The sequence below is a fragment of the Cucumis sativus genome, chromosome 3, assembly GCF_000004075.3.
Source record: "Cucumis sativus cultivar 9930 chromosome 3, Cucumber_9930_V3, whole genome shotgun sequence".
Lineage (NCBI taxonomy): Eukaryota > Viridiplantae > Streptophyta > Magnoliopsida > Cucurbitales > Cucurbitaceae > Cucumis > Cucumis sativus.
The window spans coordinates 24,299,065-24,320,340 of record NC_026657.2 but is presented as its reverse complement, the minus strand read 5'-3'; the positions used below and the strand labels follow the sequence as shown (position 1 = coordinate 24,320,340).

The 21,276-nt window shown below is 32.0% G+C and overlaps 1 protein-coding gene and 1 long non-coding RNA gene across 3 annotated transcripts; both read right to left on the bottom strand.

Moving 5' to 3' along the window:
- Positions 1-6,970: 6,970 nt before the first annotated feature.
- Positions 6,971-10,613, bottom strand: LOC116402599. Its single transcript, XR_004215046.1, has 2 exons — positions 10,284-10,613; positions 6,971-7,525 (listed from the first exon to the last, which is right to left on the bottom strand). It is a non-coding gene; the product is annotated as an uncharacterized LOC116402599 (long non-coding RNA).
- A 1,740-nt stretch (positions 10,614-12,353) lies between these two features.
- On the bottom strand, positions 12,354-16,661 carry LOC101212724 (nudix hydrolase 13, mitochondrial). 2 transcript variants are annotated; one of them, XM_031883066.1, is made up of 5 exons: positions 16,624-16,661; positions 14,489-14,609; positions 14,315-14,398; positions 13,471-13,620; positions 12,354-13,315 (listed from the first exon to the last, which is right to left on the bottom strand). In XM_031883066.1, the coding sequence occupies exons 1-5, from the start codon at positions 16,644-16,646 to the stop codon at positions 13,028-13,030; spliced, it is 666 nt and encodes a 221-aa protein (XP_031738926.1). In that variant the 5' UTR covers positions 16,647-16,661; the 3' UTR covers positions 12,354-13,027. The 2 variants fall into 2 exon arrangements, with proteins under 2 accessions (XP_031738926.1, XP_011651595.2); XM_011653293.2 differs by lacking the exon at positions 16,624-16,661 and adding an exon at positions 16,005-16,461.
- Positions 16,662-21,276: the final 4,615 nt, after the last annotated feature.

Here is a 21,276-nt window from a genome sequence, read left to right as displayed (position 1 = left end):
AGAAGAGCCTGACAATCTTTAAAAGATTCAACTACAAATTCGTGCAGAACCTGATTATTTTAGTAAATATAAATTAGTAAAAGAGTAACAATGTAGTTGGAGTATCTTGGAAAATTACCAAATATAGTCCATTTTATAAGGGTTGTGGGATTTTGGGATTTGATTGAGTGAAAATAGACTTCTAGGACAAAATATGAGTGAAAAGTCCAATTTACTAGAATGAATTTTCCCTTCTCTTTCACACAACAAAACTCACTCTCTTCTCCCACTTGGTATCTTCTTTCTCCGACTTCTCTCTAACCTCTTTTAACTCTCTTTCTCTTAAAAAATGTTAAAACTTTATCTCTTTATGTAAAATTAGATAGGTGTATACTCCAACCTTGATTTACTTACTTATTTATTTAATGATTTATTAAACTTATTCTTTCAAAGTTTTAGGGTTAATTTTCATAAATCCTTACTATTTAAAAAGTCGTTCAAGGGGAGAATCATTTTTGGATGATTCTACCCTTTTGCCGATGTCGAATTCTAAATTTACAATATCAACCAAATTTAATTGATTTTTTATTTATAATTAATTAATATAAAAAAATACAATTATTTTTAACCATTTATAATCTTTTCAAATTCTCAACTTTATGCATGACTTATTATTTAAGAGATCAAGAGGTTAAAATATGAAAAGTTATTTCTTATTGTTAAAAGTTAAAAGTAGTGGTTTACGGGGGAGAATAATTTTTGGAGTGCTACACTGGTTTAGGAAGCATGTTTGGTACATATGTATTATCTTGTACATATCTCGCATGCATCTCACATATCTCCCACATTTCAAACTTTTACCATGTGTTTCAAAATCAAATTTTTACCTCTCTTAAATCCTATGGAGTGCTTTTACACATGTTTAGAAAGCCTTTTAGGAACATATGTATTATCTCAAACATATCTCGCATACATCTCGCACACATCTTATACATTTCAAACTTGTACTATGTGTTCCAAAATCGAATTTCTACCTAAGTCCTATGGAGTGCTTTTACACATGTTTAGGAAGAGCCTTTTAGGTACACGTGTATTATCTCGCACATATCTCACATACGTTTCTCACATATCTCGCGCATTCCAAACTTTTACCGTGTTCTAAAATCGAATTTCTACCTCTCTTAAGTTCTATGGAGTGCTTTTATGCATGTTTAGGAAGCCTTTTAGATACATATGTATTATCTCACACACATCTCACACATATCTCGCATATATCTTATACATATCTCGCATACATCTCGCACACATCTCTCACATTCCAAACTTGTGAATCCCGAAGGAAACACAATAACTAGTGAATCTTGAAGGAAACACAATAACTGATGAATACCAAAGGAGACACATCTGCAGAAGGACACATTGCTACAAGTATGAGGCAACTACTAGGTCCGACATCCACACGTCAGTCATATCATAAATATTAGCCACATATTTAATCAATGTGCAAAACCACCCTAAATCACATAAAACAAGTATATAATTGATCATTGGATTAGATATTTAAAGTTTAGAAGTTGCGAGGAGTTTGCAACATGTTTGCAAGATGTTTATAAGATACAAATAGTGGCTAAAAGCTCCTTTAATCATGTGCAAAATTTTCCTAAATCACCTATAATTGGTTTATGATTAATCATTTGAAGTTTGAAAGTTACGAGATATTTGTGCGATGTTTGTAAGATAAAAAAAAATAGTATCTAAAACCAGTATAAAATATGTGTAAATCACCTAAAATAAGTATAAAATTATTTGAAATTGGGTATTTTCAAGTTTAAAACTGGTGAAATGTTTGTGAGATAAAAAAATAGTACATTCTCTTATGTGTAGAATCATGCTAATCTTTCCACGTTAGTTAAGAACACATAAGCTCAATTAAAACATTCAACTTTTAAAGAATTTTTCCAAACAAAAAATTAGTAGTATATAACACTAAAAAAAACAAACTCAATTAACATTTATCAAATAACACGACAACTTAGTCAAAAGTGGCGAGAAGATTAAAAGTAAGTTTGAAAGAATAAGTTTAATAAACTATTAAATAAATAAATAAGTAAATCAAAGTTCGGGTACACACCTATCTAATTTCACATAAACAGATAAAATAAGATAAAATAATCATAAACTTAAATGTTTTTTTCTAAAATTTAAACCACATAGATGAAGCAAAAAATATATATAAAATTATGAATTGTACGATAAATCATATCAAAATTCAACTAGATAAGTTAATATAGCACAATTAAAAAAATATCTTATCTAACTATAAAAGGTATAAACAATCTAACTTATTACTTGTTTATATTTATGACATGTTTAAGGAATAAAAGAGTAGAAAATTAATATAAATTTATTTCAAAAATATTTTTTTAATAATTAAAATAAAAATTTATTTTCAAAAGAAAGAGAGTTTGAAAGAGGTCAGAGAGAAGTTAGAGGAAGAAGATAACATGTGGTAGAAAAGAGTGAGTTTGTTGTGTGAAAGAGAGGGGAAATTTTCATTCAAGAGTAAATTGGACTTTTCATTCATATTTTTTCCTAAAAGTCTATTTTCTTTCAATCAATCCTAAAATTCCACTACCCCTTACAAACTAGTCTTAAACTATTCTCAGTCATTTGGATCCCGAAAAGAGACCAAGAGTGGCGTTCAATGACTCCGAGAGGAGCACGTCTTAAATATGAGAGCTTAGCGAGTTATATCACATTGAGGTGGTCGTATAACTTATTTGTCTGGTAGCATAAGACCTTCCTTCAACCACTTCCTTAATGCAAGTTACTTCATTCATCCCTCCATTCGCATAATAACCCTCATTAAATTAACTTTACAACATCTCTAGGATACTTTGGTAGTTTTAATTCTTTTAACTCATTTGTCGTAAGTAGACCCTAGAACTAAGGTTTGATATCAATTTTCTATGTTTGACCTTGGTTCACCCAGGTAAACCTATTGTTTCGCTTACATTTGGACAAACAAAAGGAAAACTTGCTCTCTGCAGACTAAGTAGTAGGTGGTGGAGACATGCAGAGCATTATGCATGCAATGATAATATCAACTCGCATGATGAAGAGAATATTGGAGAGCACTTTGCATGCAATGATCTGTATTCAATGACATGTCATCGCGCCACCAAACAAACAAGCAAACAACCATTCTGCAAGAAAAACACCCACAAACCAAAAGCAAGAGGTGTAACATAATCACACAAGCAAACTTTTAGCCAAGCAACAGTATAAAATATTTATACAGTATAAAGCAAATGTGTGTATATATTAAATCTACTATCTACAGTAGAGATTCTGTAAAAAGTGTCACACCCCAAACCGTACTGCGGTGAAAACGCCGAAGTAGTAAGAATAAGATGCGAGTTAGTTACAACCTTGAAGTTTTCTTATAGCAAAATCTTATTCTCAACTTCTTTTAAACTATTAACAACACTCAAAACGTAACGGTGGTCAATGTAACACCAAGCAAAATAAATACAAACCAAAATATATAATTTATTAATAACGGGCGTTTCATATAAATAATACAATACTTTGACCAAATAGCAAATACGTAACCATTTCAAAAACACCTTGAATCACCTCGCTGCAAATCCTTCAACCTTTTTCTCTACTTGGCCTAAATGCCTGATCTTGGAAGATAGATTTTTAAAACGTAAGTCTAAAAGACTTAGTGGGGTTTTATGAAAACCATTTGCAATACCTTTTCATAATCATTTCACAAAAATAATAACAAATCATTTAAACATATCGACAAATCATTTCATTTCGCATAAATCTTCCTTTATGTTTTAACAAATCATTTCATTTTGTCAAGGATCCTGAATCGTTCTTTACGCTTGGTCAGATTACCTCGTGTTTAAACTACTATATCAAGAGCATCCGAGAACATACAAATTCGTCCTTGTTGTCAGACCGCTAAGCTTTATACACTCCTTTTAACGCATAAACTAGCTTCTTATCACGATGTAGCCTGTACACCCCACTGTGGCCTTGACTCTTTATCTGCACATAAAAGTTAGAATCATCTCAAAGAAACATAGTATTGAAATCATAATAATCAAATCAAGCTTTAACATTATAAATCATGCTTGAAAACATAACTTTTCATAAAAATCTCTTTGAAACATTCTCATTTGAATTCTTCTTTCAAATCACTAAAGATAAATCATAATAAATTTTTTTAACATAAATTCATTTGAGAGAAAATCACTCACCAAACTTTACTAAAAAAGTCATTCTTCTTCTCGCAAGCATCTTCTCACGCGGCTAAACTAGCAACACTTTAACATTTCAACAAAACTCTCATCATCCCCTCCTTAGTTACCCAAATCCTCTTATTTATAAAGCCCTTAAACTAACCTAGTCATGCATAAATTCTTCTCAGTTTGTCAGCTCTTACTTAAAACTTCACATGTGTAAATTTAATATTCAACCTTGTCATGCTTAAACCCCTGTCAAATCAAATTTGACATTTTATTCATCAAACCTTGCTTCCCACTTAACCCTAACCGCGAATAACTTCAACTACTTAACATTTCTCGCGAATAACCTTATCACGTGGTTATATTTTGACTGTAAGAAACCTTCCACGCAAACTAACCAACTTTTACTCTAATAGAACTCTTATCGCAAACTTAAACTCCAAGGCTTCCTCTCTAGGAAACATTTGGTTCTTCTCACAAAGACCACCCAAAACTCCTAGTCTAACACTTAAAACTTTCACTTCTTAACTTATGCGAAAAAAATTTCTCTTTTTATCGCACAACTTCTATCACAAACTACCCACTTAATTGCAAAAACGTATACTTAACCATAAAAGATTTTATTGCTTAATCCTTTCCATGGATTTAATCAAACGCCAACTTCTTATTACTTAGCTAAAATTTACTTCCTATACTCAAATTAAAAATGGGTCTCACAAAAACTGTTAAGCATGGTAAAGAAGATGGAGAAATAAACTAACTTCTGTTAGAGGAATGTGAAGGAAAGTCTTCACATCGCAAATGATTAAACTATGAGATAAGTTGCGATGTAATAGACGTCAATTAATTAGCTTATAATTAAGGCAAGCACCTCTCAGTGTCTTAAACACTATACTTGCTCGCTTCTCGAGATGGAAATGACAAAGGTTCATTAAGCGATGACTACTTAGTAATTGTTACTTATAAGATTTATAGTACTTCTCTTTTAAGGGTGTTAACCTCCCAACGTCGAGTAACCACACTTGTTCTCCTTTCGGGGTACAACGTACAAGTGATGGAAGTTTAATCGCGAAGGTGGAGTTTTCCTCCAAACTCTTCCTCGCACGCATTAGTTATGTTGTTGCTACTTGCTCTCTCGTAGTTGGCAACAAACGTTGGTCAAGCAATGGAGTATAACTCAACTAATGCGATAGACCTTATAAGTTGGACTACTTATAGAGAACTTATCAGAAACCTATACTACCTACAACACTTTGACAGAGGAACACTCCATTAAGGATGGATTGAAAGTGGATAAATATGCAATGCACTAAAGAATATAAGTCTTATATGCCACTGTACACCTTACATTACAATGAAATATAAAAGTGGAAAGTAAAGAGAATACGAAGTAATACAAGTTAGAGAAAAAGGAAACGATGGAATCTTTCTCCAATCTCTCTCTAAACGCTCACTTATAGGCTGGCCAGAGAAGAAGAAAAAGACTTTTATAGACTAGCCGATCCATTTAGACATTTGGTCTCTTCAAGGCAGATCCCTTTGTTTGCTAGGGATGGATTCCTTTTATAAGCAACTTTTTATAAACAACTTTCAATGGGAAACTTCTATTCCTCTGATCACATATCAGAACTAACTACAGCCTTTATTAGATCACATCAACTCAAACTACCATTCTTGTCTGTTAGTGAATCTTCTTCACATGATGAGATGGTTCCTCATCTAGGGATTTTATTCGCCAAACAGTGTTCCTATTGTTTGGGGTTTGGTTTGTTTGTCTCTTGTGGACAAACTAGGACTTAGTTGTTTTTCCTTTGTATAATGCGCTTACAATGTGTCACAAAGCAAGGTAATCGAGCGTAAGATGTTCACCTTATCTTTCTATATCGTGCGATTAATTCTATGCAATAAGTCATGGGTCATGATCATAGCATGCGAAATGCTCACTACGTACCTTTTCATCGCGTAATATCTAAGTCCTCATTGAGTACAAGTTTTCCTATTGTTCGTCCAAGTGCAAGCACACATCAGGTTTACCTAGATGATCCAAGGTCAAACATAGAGAATTGGTTCAAGAAATTAGTTTTAGGGTCTACTTATTGTTTAGGCATTATGAAGATGGAGTTTAAAGAATAATAAAATAACTAAAGTTACTTACTTACATCAATAGACTCAGACACAAGAGAATAAATTATGCCAAGATGGAAGATTGAGTGAACTAACTTGCGTAAGGAAGGTGGTGAATGAAGGTCTCATGCTATCAGACGATTGAACTATATAACCACTTCGATGCGATATAACTCACCAAGATATCTTATGATTAAGGCATGCTCCTTTTGAAGTCATTGAACGCCACATTTGGTTGCCTTTTGGAATCAAAATGACTAAGACTGGCTAAATGGTTTATGTCTAGTAATACTTATTTATTCTACTTAAAGTACTTTGCATTTAAGGACAACAACCTCTTAGTGTCTTAGTCCACATTTGTTCGCCTTTTGGGATACAAATGAAGGAAGTCCTCTTGCAAGGTTGAGAAAAATCTTTCTTACGTGTGTTAGCCATGTCCTTGCTATTCACTATCTCGGGCAGTTGGTGATATACACTAGCCAAGTGTAAAATGTAGCTCTCGTCTAACACACTAACTATTATGAATAAATATTACTTATCGAGAACAAATCATAAACCTAAACTATGAATAACACAAAGACAGATGAACAATAATTGCATGGATGGATTGAAACGTGTATAAAGATACATTGTATTAAAGAATGAAGGTCTTTGACCAATGTACAATATAACTGCATATAATGTAAAGAAATAGTAAAATGGAAAAAGGAAGAAATGAAATACAAGTTAGGGGAAACGGGGGATGGACTTTTCTCCTCTGAAACTCTAAGCTTTCGCATTACAATCTGGTCAGTGAAGATGGAGTGCTATATAAACGGTGGTAAAGCTAATCCTTTCCACCAACACTCTAGCTTTTGGCCCATGCAAGCCCCATTTTTGGTCTATTCAGACCTTCTTCTCATGGTGGGGATGAAGTGATTTTATAGGCAGCTTTCGGTGGAAAACTTCTATTCTTCAGAGATTGTCAGCGCTATCTGTCAAAAGGTGTCTGTTGCGAGTCACATCATCTCCAACTCCCACACTTTGTCTTCTAATGAACCTTCCTCGCGTGATGACATGGTTTCTCGTCTAGAGATGTTAATCGTCAAATGAGTTCGTATCGTATAGTTCTTGCACGAGATATCTGCTTTGCTTCACTAGTTTCTTCTTTTCTATCCATCCTGTGTTTGGATATGGAAACCATGTAAAACAGGCATAATGCTTATGTAAAGTATTTTTTAAAATACTTATGTATTTACAACATAAGTTATGCACTTTGATCATTTTCTTATGCGTTTTGACCTTATTATTCTAATAAAAGAGGTTATAATAACGGGTATATCTACACGTTATCACCTATCGCATAGCCTTTGCACGTAATCCTCTGTGATTCACTAGGTCTTATTTTCTCTATAATCTTGTGATATAACACTGAAAATCGGGGTAAAACAGGCGTGGAGATTTATGCAAGTTGTATTCTTCAATATTGATGAACTTGCAATAGAAAATACATGTTTTGACACATAATCATCCGTTTTAGTTCCATTGTTCTATCTAAAAGGCCATAATAACTTGTATTTCTACAAGTTATCCCACCCACAAATTTAGATAGACCACTATCACTAATAGATCGTTTACACTATGTACAAGATCATTTAGACTAAGTACAAGATCGTTTATACTAGGTAGAAGTTCATTTAGGCTATGTTCATGGGTACAAGATCGTTTAGACTTGCTACGAGATCATTTAGACTTGCTACGAAATTATTTATGCTGGGTACAAAATTATTTTTTCACGCGTGTGTGATCAATTAATTGCGAGTGTATTTTTGTTATTTCATGTTGTGGGCTTTTTCCTTTTTTAAAATTGTTCTACACGATGTAAATATTTTTACCCTTTGTTTTAATTTTTTTAAAAAAATTTCTTAATTTAATGTAAATTAAATTCATATTAAAGTCATAGGCTAAAAGTTATTGTGTATATAAGGGTATTATTAGGTTGGGTGAATTCTAGAGGCATGTTGGCATTTCAGCCTTCCTTCTCCTTTTAGGGCCTACACGAAAAAGAATCCAATGTTTCTTAGTCGTGAAGATCTCAATAGGGCGAACTGCCCCGTGGTTTGCTTCGGAACAAAACAATTAGAATTAGGCTTAAAAAATAATGTGTAGATAATATTTATTAAAATTGTAGGCTATGAGAAAAATTTATATTTGGATATGATACAAATCAAGATTAAATTAAATATAAAATATTTAATTTAGTAATTAATTAATTAATTAATAGTTTAGTTTAATTTAATTTAATTTAATGGTTTTTTAAAAAAATAACAAATCAGCAAAATATGTACACTGTATAGAACAATTTTGAAAACGGAAAAAGTCCAAAGGTCCACAATTGAAAGTATCAAAAATATCCCAGTCAGCACACTATTAATTGACCACTTGCGTACGTAATATATTTAGTACACAATTTTGTACAAAGATCGTTTAGATTTGGCTACACGATCGTTTAGATTTAGCTATCTAAATCTAAATGATTATGTAGAAGAAGAAGAGAAGAAAGACAATGGAAAGAAAAAAATCGTAAAAGAGAAAGAGAAGAATGACAATGAAAATGAAGGACAAACCTGAAATATTTTTAAAAAATAGCCAGCTTCATGAGTTATTTTTATTTTGTTACTAGGGTCGTAAATATTTTACCGGTTTGTTATATTCATGAAAATTAAACTATTTTAAACTTCTCCCCACATAAGACGCCAATTATTCATGCTGAAATTTAGTATTAATGATAAATTTTGCAATCTTGGAGAGAATCAAACAAATGCCCTGCTTATGAAGCACAAATACTTCATGTGAAGCAAAGAATTTGTATCAGATACCGATAGTTTTAGATACTTCTTAAATACGTATTTGAAACGCAATTTGACATATTTGACACCCACTTTGGTGTATTTGTTTTTATGACAGCCTTTCATATATATATATATATAAAAGATAAGAAACTTAATTATCTAATAGTTTTCCAACTAAAAACTAGACAACCTATTTAAAATGCTCACTCTCTCGTCCAAAAACGAAAAGAAAAAAATGAATGAATGAAATATCATATCCCAAAATATCTTATTTTCATCATCATATTTAAGTCTACACAAAGTATTGTAAAATATAACCCTCTTGAATATATTCAACAATTTAATGAAAGAAGTTTGTTGTTTAGCTTTGTACTTTTCCTCTAATCTTCTTCCTTTTCTTTTAACCAATGTCTTTTCTATTGTATACTATTGATTGTTTTATTTCAACGTCTCCAAAGGTTAGTTTTTATATTATACTTCAGTTTTTGTATTCTATTTTGTACCATCGTCATTAACTTTACATTCTATGATTTCTTTCATTGATTCAGTCAATTACATTCGGTATCTTTATGTTAGATTTACATATTCTTAGACATTCTTTCAAGAAAAAAAAAAAGTATCTTCGCTATATCAAGATCTTAATTTTTTTAAAATTGACGTATAAACATATCCCTATCGTATTTATATCTATATATGTATCCCTGTATGTGCTTCATGGTGCCCTACGAAATAGAAAAGCTCGCACAGGTGTGGTGGTTGGGCATCAACACTCCAACATCAAGTTAGTCATTGTTTAGAGAGAGCCAGAGAGCATAGGAAGTTCGAAGTGTACCTCAAAGGTTAATTATGGGACCTCTTGTTTATATAGAAATGGATTAGTAACGGTTGTTCGCATAATTAATTCCTTGGAAATTAATTAAGTTGTTACTAACCAATGTTTATTTTGCTAGTGAAATGCTTAGGTATAATTGACCTCATCTTTCATAGGGTCGACCTCCTCGAGCCTTATGGTTGTTGTAAGGGAAATGAATTCCAATAGAATCATGTTTACATGTTTTTTCTCTAACTACTTTGTTATTGCAAATACCTGTAAATAAGAAAAAGGAGAGTTCTTATGTACTCATCTTGAATAATAAAACTGAGATCCTTCCGCCTGGACGTAGGCTTTATTTTGGCCGAACCACGTAAATAAATCCTTGTTGCATCCTTCTTCTTCTCCTTAATCATCATTTTGGTGTGAGCACAATATACTCAAATAAAAAACCGAAAGGAAGAATTTCATTAGGGTTGTTTGGAAAGCAAAAGACAGAAAACGAAGAGGAAGAAAGAAGAAAAAGGTAAAGTAATTCTTTTCCCTTTTTTTTCTATACTTTATTTTCTCAACATGCAAGTGTAAATTCCTACCCCGCTGTAAAGAGAAGAGTGTGGCACCTTCTCCATCAAGCATTTGGTAAGTAACATGCATTCAATTCAGGCCCATACAATATACAATTAGGCCCAACAGTTGTCCGGGCCCATACTCAACTAAATAAACTCATGGCTTTGTAGTTAATCATATGGGTTGGGTTGGTCTCCATACTCAAACAAATAAATCTATGGTTAGATTTTGGCCAATACTATCCAATAGTTACAAATTTAGCAATTAAATTTAAAATAATTAAATATATAGCAACATTTTAAAAAAATTATAAATGTAGCAAAATTTGTCTAATTCTATCAATGATAGAGTATATCACTGATACAAGTCTATCAGCGATAGATCATATGAATCTATCAGTGATACAAGTCTATTAGCGATAGTCTTGCTATATTTGCATTTTTTTTTAAAAATGTTGCTATATCCTTAATTATTATTTCTCAAATAGTCATCCATTACAATTACCCTACTATTATCGATCTTCATAGTTAACCAAATAAGTATTCACTTTTGCACCAACCATCACATTATCTGTAACTTTTCTTTTGTGTCGATTGAGAATTGCAGCTTGAAAACCATGGATGCCTTCAAAGTGAGTTTTAAATCAACGAAAAATGAATCCCAAGCTTTTTGTTTTATTAAAAAATAATTTTCAATTTAAGTAATAAAAATGGTTAATTAATAGTTATTTTAAAAAGATATCAAAATTAATTTAAATATTTACAAAATATACCAAAATATTATGATTTATTTATGATATACCATGATATATTTCTATTAGAGTATTATGTTATATTTGTCCGTGTTTTCATTTATTTTATCGTTTAAAATAATTTTTCAAATTAATATTATTGAATATATCAAAAGTAAAAGAAATAATAAAGAAAAAGATTAATTTTTATAAATGAACACCAAAATATTTACCATCTATCTAAAACACATGAAGTTAGCCACTTTTTTAAAAATATTTCAGGTTTGTCATTTCTTTCCGTCTTCTTTCTTCTCTTATTCCTCTACAATTTTTTTTTTCCCTCGTCTTTCTTCTCTCTTCACTTTTTTGGCAATTTTTTGTATCTTTTTAAAATCATGATATTTGTTTTCAATCAATTATAAATTTTGTATTTTTTTAGAGTATTATTTGGTTCAAAATCGTGTATCAAATATAAAAATATCCACGATCGCTTAGATTTGACTGTTTAAATTTGGATAGCCAAATCTAAACGTACAAAATATATTATGAGTGCGAATGATCTGCGAGTGCGAATGATCTGCGAGTGCAAATGATCAATTAACCGTGACTAAGGCATTTTTAGTATTTTTCATTGTGAGAGTGTGAGTTTTTTTCGTTTTTAAAATGATTATATTCATTATAAATATTTTGCCCGTTTATTATATTTTTTTAAAAAAATTAGTATTGTATAATATAATATAAATAAAAAGAGCTTATTTCCACACATTTACTCCCTTAAAATTTAGTTATAAAATACATATAATTGATCTACGAACATTAAATTAGTTTTATGTCTAATAGTAGAACCTTAAGGAGTGTTTGGTATTATAGTTCTAAGTTATTATAGTTAAGTTATAATAGTTTGTGTTTGATAGGTTTGTGGTATATATTATTTTAGTTTGAGAAGAAATAGTAAACAACCTAGAAAAAAATGATGAATGTGAAACTGAGAGTTGAACGACTTTAAGAAGCTATGGAATGGAAGGGACCAAGTAGATAGAGATTGAGAGTTGGAGAATTAAAGTTGTAGTGAAACTTGATTGTTGAATGGAAGGGAGGAAGCAAAGAACATGGGAATTTGCAATGAAATGCAGAAAGACAAGGTGTGTGTACTTTGGTGAGAGGTCAGAGATATGAGATTGGGAACTGTACACTATTCCCGATAATTTTCCTCTAAACCATTTTCACTAAGCACCAAACACAAACAGTTTAAAGAAGAAAATAAAATCCAACTGTACACTGATTGGCTTCTTCTTCATTTACAGCAGCTAAAGCATTACAACCACCACCACCACCACCCAAAATTCATCAACATCAGTCAGTAACCCATCCATCACAATCCAACTATCTTATTAACATCACTAACAACAAGCCAGCCACATAATTTTGTATCCCCAACTACAGTTGCTTCTTTCTTCTTCTTCTTCTTCTTCTTCTTCTTCTTCTACATACAAACAATCATCCATCATCCATCATCCAACAAAATCCCTCCCCCCCGCCCACCCCCCCAAAAAAAGCCTACCCCTCCTGGCTCTCTTCTCTCTCTTTTCTCATAATTCTGCTGCACTTTGAGTTTTACTCACCTTCACTTCCACTTTACACAGTTTTGTTTGTTCTTTCTCAAAGTTGAACGACTTCCCCCCCACCAGAGACTGATTACACGAACCCGCTACACAGATTTTCATCATTCAGTTAATGTAATGCCTAATCTGCAATCCCTTGAAATGCCTCCTATGCCTGTTGAATGACTCCTACCACCGTGCTGCTGACTGAACGGAGGAGGCCTTCCACAGCAGTTAGATGATATCAATCCACAATCAACCACATTTGTAACTGTTACTGCACTTGTCTCTGCCGTCATCTCTTGCGTAGCTTCACCATTTTCGTCTCCCCCCATTACTCGAAGAAAGGCTTCAAGTGCCACGCGCATCCATTCATATCGGCATAGTCTGAATGCCTCTTTAACATTGAGCTGCAAAGCAAACACATGCAAATCATTTTTCTTCCCATATTATTATTGACAGGGTTAAAATCCAGTCTCTGGAAAATGATTTTCCAAAGAGTGCTGAAATGGCATCATATTAACAATTTAAGGGAGTTAGTTTCACAGTTCAAGTATGTACTGACCCATCTCCTATGGCGGTTTCCCTGCTCTGGCCATGACTCAAGCTCTTCTGTAACTTCTAATGCAAACATGTATCCTCTGCATGCTCCCTCCATGCTGCAAATGTCCTGACTGCTTTTGCTTCTAAACTCCCAAACTCCAAGAGGATTTTCCTAACATATAGAAACAACACACTTTTATTTTCCAAGTGAAAGAAGAATACCGACTTTGCAGTGGTAGACCTAGTTACAACAAAGCATGGAGTATCCTACGAGTAAATCCAAATGAATGGTAGTTCTACAAAGTATATGCTATCACTTTTTTTCTTCTTTTGTAACAATCAGTATACAAATAAATCAAGCTGCAAGCAAAACTCAATTAAACCTCCACATGCGTGGTGGATGGTGAACTGAGCCAGATAATCTTGTAGGGAATGACACATTTGTTATTTTACATCCTAAACCTCAAAATATCTTTCTATTTTGCAATTTCAACCTACATAAAGAAAAATTATCCAGGACTAGTTATCCCCAGCATTCCATCTCTACTCTACCCGTAGAAGTAGGAAAGGACGGCCAGATGTTCAGTTTCATTCACAATCTGAGTCTTCCTGTAAAAGAAATCAATAACTGCCAACAACATCCAACCCAAGCCCTCTGCCGTTCTGCAGGCAGGCTGTATAAATTTCCTGAGATGCCTAATAGCTTATGTTATTCCCAGACTTGCCAAACCCATCCTACGACAACCACTCAACGAGCAACTAAAAGGTTATACAACCAAAAACCTTGATGCAAATAGTTCAATATTTGTGAAGAAAACATGCAAAAAAACCATCAATTTCTGGAAGTAAGCACTATATAAACCTACGTTAAGCTTGCCTCTCACTCCTGCTTCTTCCACAGCTTCGCGACACGCTGCTTCTAGGAGGGTCTCGTCATCCTCCCATCCACCCTACAAAGAAGAACAAGGAGAAACGTTGAAATATAGGATAGTGATATTTCTCGCCAACACCTAAAACCAAGAATGGATAGAATTATAAACCTTTGGAAACACTAGATCATCACGATTTGGTGAAGAAACCATGAGAACTTCAATCTTGTTCTCAGTGTCACACTGGTCGTTAACTTCCTCGCTGTCCTCTATCAGCCTATAAGGAATGCATCTGTCGTGCATGTGCCAACAATTAAGTAACAAATAAGGATCGATTGCTGAGTTAAATTCATTTAAGTTACAATACCATCCCCAAAATTATGCTAAATGAAATTGCATTCAATGCTAGAAGGACACGTTGCCACATCCCAAAATTCAACTTCAACAAACTAGAGGCAGGCAAACATCAGAGGAAATATTCAACATGACACTTTGGTTTTCTAACTTCAAGATCTAAGAAAATTTGAAATGTAAATTTAAAATTTAAATTTTGGAATGCCATGAGAAAATAGAAATAAATCAACCCATGATCGGAAGAAAACAGTTCCATATTTCATATTAAAAGTTTTATCTATTTAGGGAATCAAGTAAAGTACAAATCTTTGAACAATTGCGGCCAACTACATAAAGCAACTTTACAGACGGAAAAGGAAAAAGAAAAAGAAAATAGACACTCAAATTCACCATTAACATCACATCATTCAACACCGATACACTACTTGTTCTTCAATCTAGAAATGTTCCTTTCTCTTCCACTGTTGTCTTCTCATCATATAATTCTAATATACAGCAAATTATTGAAGTTATCTTCTTTTTACACCCACAGAAAATGAGTATCATAGAATCTTTCCCATTCTAACATGTATAATACTAAAATTTCATCTTCAAGCATCCAAAACTCATTTTATACGCTTCAAATACATACATCTCATCCCTAACGATCCAATTCCTAAATTTCTCATTTCCCACCTTCCGAATTCGATTCCAATGCAAACATAGCAGAATGTTCGTAACGTGGGTCAGATTATAAGCAATTAAAATGAAAGATACCCAATCAGTTTATCACCCCCTTAGACTTTTGGAGCATAAAATGAAACGTCAAATCACAGCCCACAATCAGTTTTAGTAAAAAATCCATACTGAAAACAACAGAATATTTTTTTCCAATATCTGAAACACCCACTACAATTCGTCCTTACCCACAAACGAAAGGTTATTAGAGTGGGTGTCGTTGATAACTCTAATATGTCATATGCGTGCAGTGGTTAACGATTTCCACAAAAAAGACAAAAGAGATAGTGAAACCCATTTTGCTGTTCATGTAACCGAAGTCAATAAGAAGGCCCGCCATGAAAATATACAATAAAATAAGTAAATGTAAATAATATATTGATCCCTGTACCAGAAAGATACAATAATTTCAATTTGAGATAGCGCAGAAACTCGAGAAGCACAAAACGAAACCACTTGAAATGGCGAATTTGAAATAGGTGAGACTATTGATAATGATTAAAGATTGAGAAGGGAAAAAGGAAGAAGAGAGAGTAGAGAAGTCAAGTAGAAACAAAAGAGGAAGAAGACAAAGAAGAAGGCGACGAAACAGCAAAAGAATAGAGAAGAATAATACCCAGAAACAAGACGAAAATGATCGTCGTATCGCTGACGATGTCGCCCTGTTCTTGCTAAAACCGCAGACATAATTAGAGTAAAAAAAAAGAAAATCAAAGAGATGGGTGTTGAGAAATCGTGGAGAATTGGATGAAAGGAAAGGCAGAGGAATAAAGCGGCGTTCAGGGAAATGGGGTCATTGAAAGATGAAAGAACAGAGAGAAATGCAGGCGAATGGAGGTTTGTGAAATAGAGAGAGCATTGAATGGGGGTTTGAATTGAATGTGAAGGATTCAATGTGGGTACGTGAAGAAGAAAGAGAAGAAGAAGAAAGAAGAAGAAGAAAGAAGAAGAAGAAGAAGAAGAAGTAAGGAAAGGAAGAAATTGGGTAAATGGAAAGCAAAGGGGGAAAGAAGAGAGAGATTTCCGCGGGGCCAATGGCATAGCAACGGCGCCCATTTTATATTCCACCACACACCAAACCCATCATTCTCTTTCCCTCCATATAAAGAGTTAATCCATTTTTAATATTATAGATAAATCTACTAAAATTTGATAAATAGTGCACATTGTTGATGTTCAAATTTGGATACGGTAAGTGCATTTAATTGATAGTAAATTTATCTACCTAAACCTACCTCCTTAAGCATTTGGCAACCATCTTCCTCCACCTCCTTCAAGTCGTTCCCTTGCCCGCCTCCTTTCCTAAACCCACTTCGTTTTTTACTTATAACTCTCCATTTCTATAAACTTTTCTTAACTTTGTTGTTCCTAAAATGTCAATTATATTCTTTGAATGATAAATCAATATATAAAATATATAAATAAATATAAGTAAACATGTCTATTATTTATAATAGGGCCATTTTGATTTTATTTTTTATTTTTTATAGATTTTTTACAATTGACAATCCACCAATATCTCAATATCGAACATGTGAGAACGCAGAAACCTAACGCAGTTTTCAAAATTTTAGTTTTGTTTGGCTAAATATTGAAACACTTACCTACAAAATAAGAAATTCGATAAAAAGAATGTAGTAGTAATCATAATAATAAAAAGTTGTTGTTATTATTATGAAAACCACCTACACTTGAAAATTGATGGAATTATGTAAACTCATTTACAAACAAACTAATAAGCAGAGGTAGAATGGGACAAGTTTACTTTGTGGTCTACCCATCTCCTTGTAAAGGGGAAAAAGATCATGAATTATTGAAAATGAAATTTGATACAATAATGTGATTTGTGTTTTATCACTCTCTCTATTCATATTTTTTTTAATTTAATGAGAAAAAGAAAGGAGGGGCCAATGTGAGGCCCCATGCTCCATTAAATGAAATTAGAAGAAATTAGAAAAAGCATTTATTTATTTGTTTATTTATTTGCTTCCTTGATTCTTTAGTAGTGGTGGTTGATTTGGGATCATCATATCATACTTTTCTTTATGAAGTTTCCAAGAAATAGTGTGAATCATTATTTTAGTTTTGTAAACCAAAATAAACATTTTCTATCAACCAATACATTTTTTTTTTTTTACTATTTGGGCTTTAGAAAGACAAAGGTTTTATTGTTATCATCTTCTTTTGTTCTATTTCTAGTCTTCTTTTCAAATATGTATATATGTTACATATATTCTAATCTTTTCATATTTTATTATACCATTTCAAAAGAAAGAAAAAAAAGTAGATATACTTTTTGTAATAGTGAGACACAATCCTACAACTATACATGAATAGAAAGAGATCAAAGGGTTTTACTTTTCTTTGCATCCTATTGCTTTACTTGTCTTGAATTAATTAATTATTGTGCTACAAACCATCACAACCTCTCTAACGTGATTATTCCAATTGAAATCACACTAACTAAACAACATATTTTATCGTCATTAGAACGTGGTATTCAATCCATTACATGTTCACTAGCTTCTATCTTAGCTTATCCAATTTTTTGTAGCATTACGAGAGGTTCTAGTTTAATATCATATACAATGGTCCAAGTCTAAAATGTCAAATCCACGTGCCTAGAATGTTACAAAAGTTATAAGAACCATTTGTTTTTGTAACAAGATGAGTGTATAGGCATATATATGTGTATGTGTGTGTATTGAATTAATATAGAATAAATGTTAATAGAATAACATATAAGCATTGTGTGGCAACCTTTTGACAATATGCACATGCAACTACAGCTTAATTATTAGGCAACCTTTTATTGACTAAAGGGTGCACTAATTTATCTCTTTCTTTTTTATTTCCAAAAGTATGTTGAGCTAAAATCTGCTCAACACGTAAGTGAATAAAGAAAAGGAAAGAATATATAGTGGAGAGGGAACAATGAATAGTTATAGTTATTGATATGAAGCTAAAATACCTTTTATCTATTTGGGAATAATATAGCACTAGTTTTAGTGTTTAAAGAAAGACGTATGGATAGTTAGAGTAATGAAAAGGATTGAGAGATTCTTGAAGTTTGGTCTCCCCACCTTATTTTAAGTTGGGCGAATATATTGTAATTAATTCATCATGTCTTGGTGTTAGAACCTACTCCTCTTGGCTGTTCAACCATTCCTTTAGATCAGCATCTATTTCCTTAGATAGAGATAATGCTTCATACCATCTCTTTTCATTTATGAAGATAAATGCTTAGTAGCATCCATCTTCTTAAATGCTCTTGATCCTTTGTACCACTTTCGACCTAGTTTTTAACTCGTTTTCTTTTTTAAATTTCGCAATGTCAAACCAACCATAGTGTACCAAAGAATCTTTAAAAAATCGTGTTTAGATTTGATCGTGTTCCAAACCTAAACGATATTTTTTCCAACTTTTTTGGTACACAATCGTTTATATTTGGAACGATCAAATCTAAACAATCGTATATGAAAGAATGGTCAAATCTAAACTATCGTTTCTCTTATATTATATTTAGAACGATCAAATCTAAACAATAGTATAAAAAAGAATATTCAAATCCAAACTATCGTTTCTTAATCACGAGATATTTTTGGTATTTTTCATTGTGAGTTATTAAGTTTTTTTCGTTTTCGAAATTATTCTACGTCGTGTAAATATTTTTTCGTTTTGTTATATTTTTTTAAAAGATTTCTATAAAAAAATATAGAAATAGAAAAATGACAAAAGTTTCTATTCTACGTTGAATGTTTGAGATATTTCTTTTTTTGGTCATTCAGTCATTTTAAATATAATTTCTCTGTCTTTTTTTATAATTTTTTTAAATTAATTAATATATACTAACAATAAAGATTTAAAATGAGTATTTAGTGGAAAAAAATTGAAGGTTAAAAATATCAACATCTTGAAGTCTAATCAGGGACCTAAATGAAATAAAAAAAAAAAAAAAAAAAAAAAGTAAAACGTAGCATTTTGAAATATAGAAACTAAATTTAAATCAAATTTAAAATTAAGTACAAGTATGCAAAATTTTGAAATCATCAAATGAAAATTAAACTCAAAATCTAAATACAAAAATGTTTTTTCTATCTGTTTATGTTTTATTTTAGAGTTGTTTTGATTTATAGGAAAATAAATCATACACTATTTATAAATATATTAAAATTTTATTGTCTATATGTGATAGACGGCTATTTATATCTACTTATGTCATAATAGACATAAATATAGTTTACTGTTTTAATTTTATATGAACTAATAAAAATTATTGTATCATTCTTGTATCGCTTTTGTCTCTTGCAGATGACTTCGATATTTGTTATATTTAAAATTTTAAAGAGAACTAGGATTGAAATTTTACAAGGAAGCTTGACAATATCTCGCGATGTGCTTTTCACATTACAACTTGGAATTCTTTTATAGACCCCAGATTTCAAACATAAATGGAAATGATAAAATGAACATATAAGATCGAATCAAGTAGGACAATACCTTCTTACCTAATAAGATTGTGAGAAAAAAGATAAGATCATGTTATGTAATCAGAATTAATGAGCAAAAGGTTTTGAACTTAATTCCAATCAGTTGGATTTTTTTATTTGAAATTTTTTAATTTTGTATAACCAACCACTTTTCTCGAGCATGAGTTATTTTTATAGATTTGGTGTCTACTAGGAAAAACTCTAAAATTTTCTGGTTTTTATGAGGTCTTCTAGAAGAAAATTGAAGCCCTTAGGAAACATTTATTAAAATGTCTTATCGAAGGTGAAACTTTGATATTTCGATTCTTTGATAGAATCATCGATCATGATTGGTTTTTGAAAATATGTTTTGATCTCGAACATGACAAAAATTGTTTTTTAGGAGTGATGACTTGAGAATATGCAGATGAAGGAGGTTAGATGACTCCCTATTTGAAGAAGGAGAGATGAGAGGACTTGTCTGAGCAATTCCACTAAAAGGACGGACAGACAAGATTGACCCAAGGCCTAGGTGGAGTAGAAAACTCTATTGGAGATTCAATCTGTATGTCAAATTATCCTAATCTTGATCGAGTTACCATGGTAAAATCTAAACACATTGTATATTTGATTTGCACTCATAGACGAGGGTGCAAAGTTTGAAAAAGAAGAGAGGTTGTTGCCCTTTGAAGAGGTAGAGATTAATTTTCCTCTGCCACGTCCTTTATGGATACTCATTTTTCTTCAAGAGATTTTGGGAGGAGAGAGAGCTTTGGAGTTAGAAATAGTAAGCTAGGGGTTTTTGTTCTCCATTTAAGGCAAAACTTCAAAGTCAAAGCAAGGCAGTATGGGCTTGCCATTGGGGAAACTTTGTTTTGAAATAAGATTTTTTTCACTTTTTTTTAATACAAATTGCGAAGCTCTTAAATAGGTTTTGATCACAATTTTTTTATTGATTAGTTCTCCTTCAAATTTTTTAACACAAAGGACTATCGTAAGTAACTCATTTTTTACTATTAAGTAATTTTTTTAGATATCATTCCAAATTCTTGAGTGAAATCAGATTATTGATTTGAACTTATCTACACATTATCTGAGAATTCCTCCATAACCTAAATTAGGGGTCTTAGTCACAACAATAACATTTGCTTTTGCATTGATAAGACTTAGACAATAAATTGATTTGACTGAAACCTTAGTTTTTTTAACAATTTGGGTATGTGTGTCAAACTATGGTTTTGAAATTTTCTTTAGCCTTTGGTAGAGTGGTTTGCAAATGGGTTTAAGATTCAAGATAAAATGAGAGACATAATTTAAATAGACCAAAAATCTTTGAAGTTGAGTTTTATTTGAAAAATTTGAAGCAAACTCACTTAATCTTTGAATGAGCTTGATCATTCTTAGGTGAATTTGAAAACC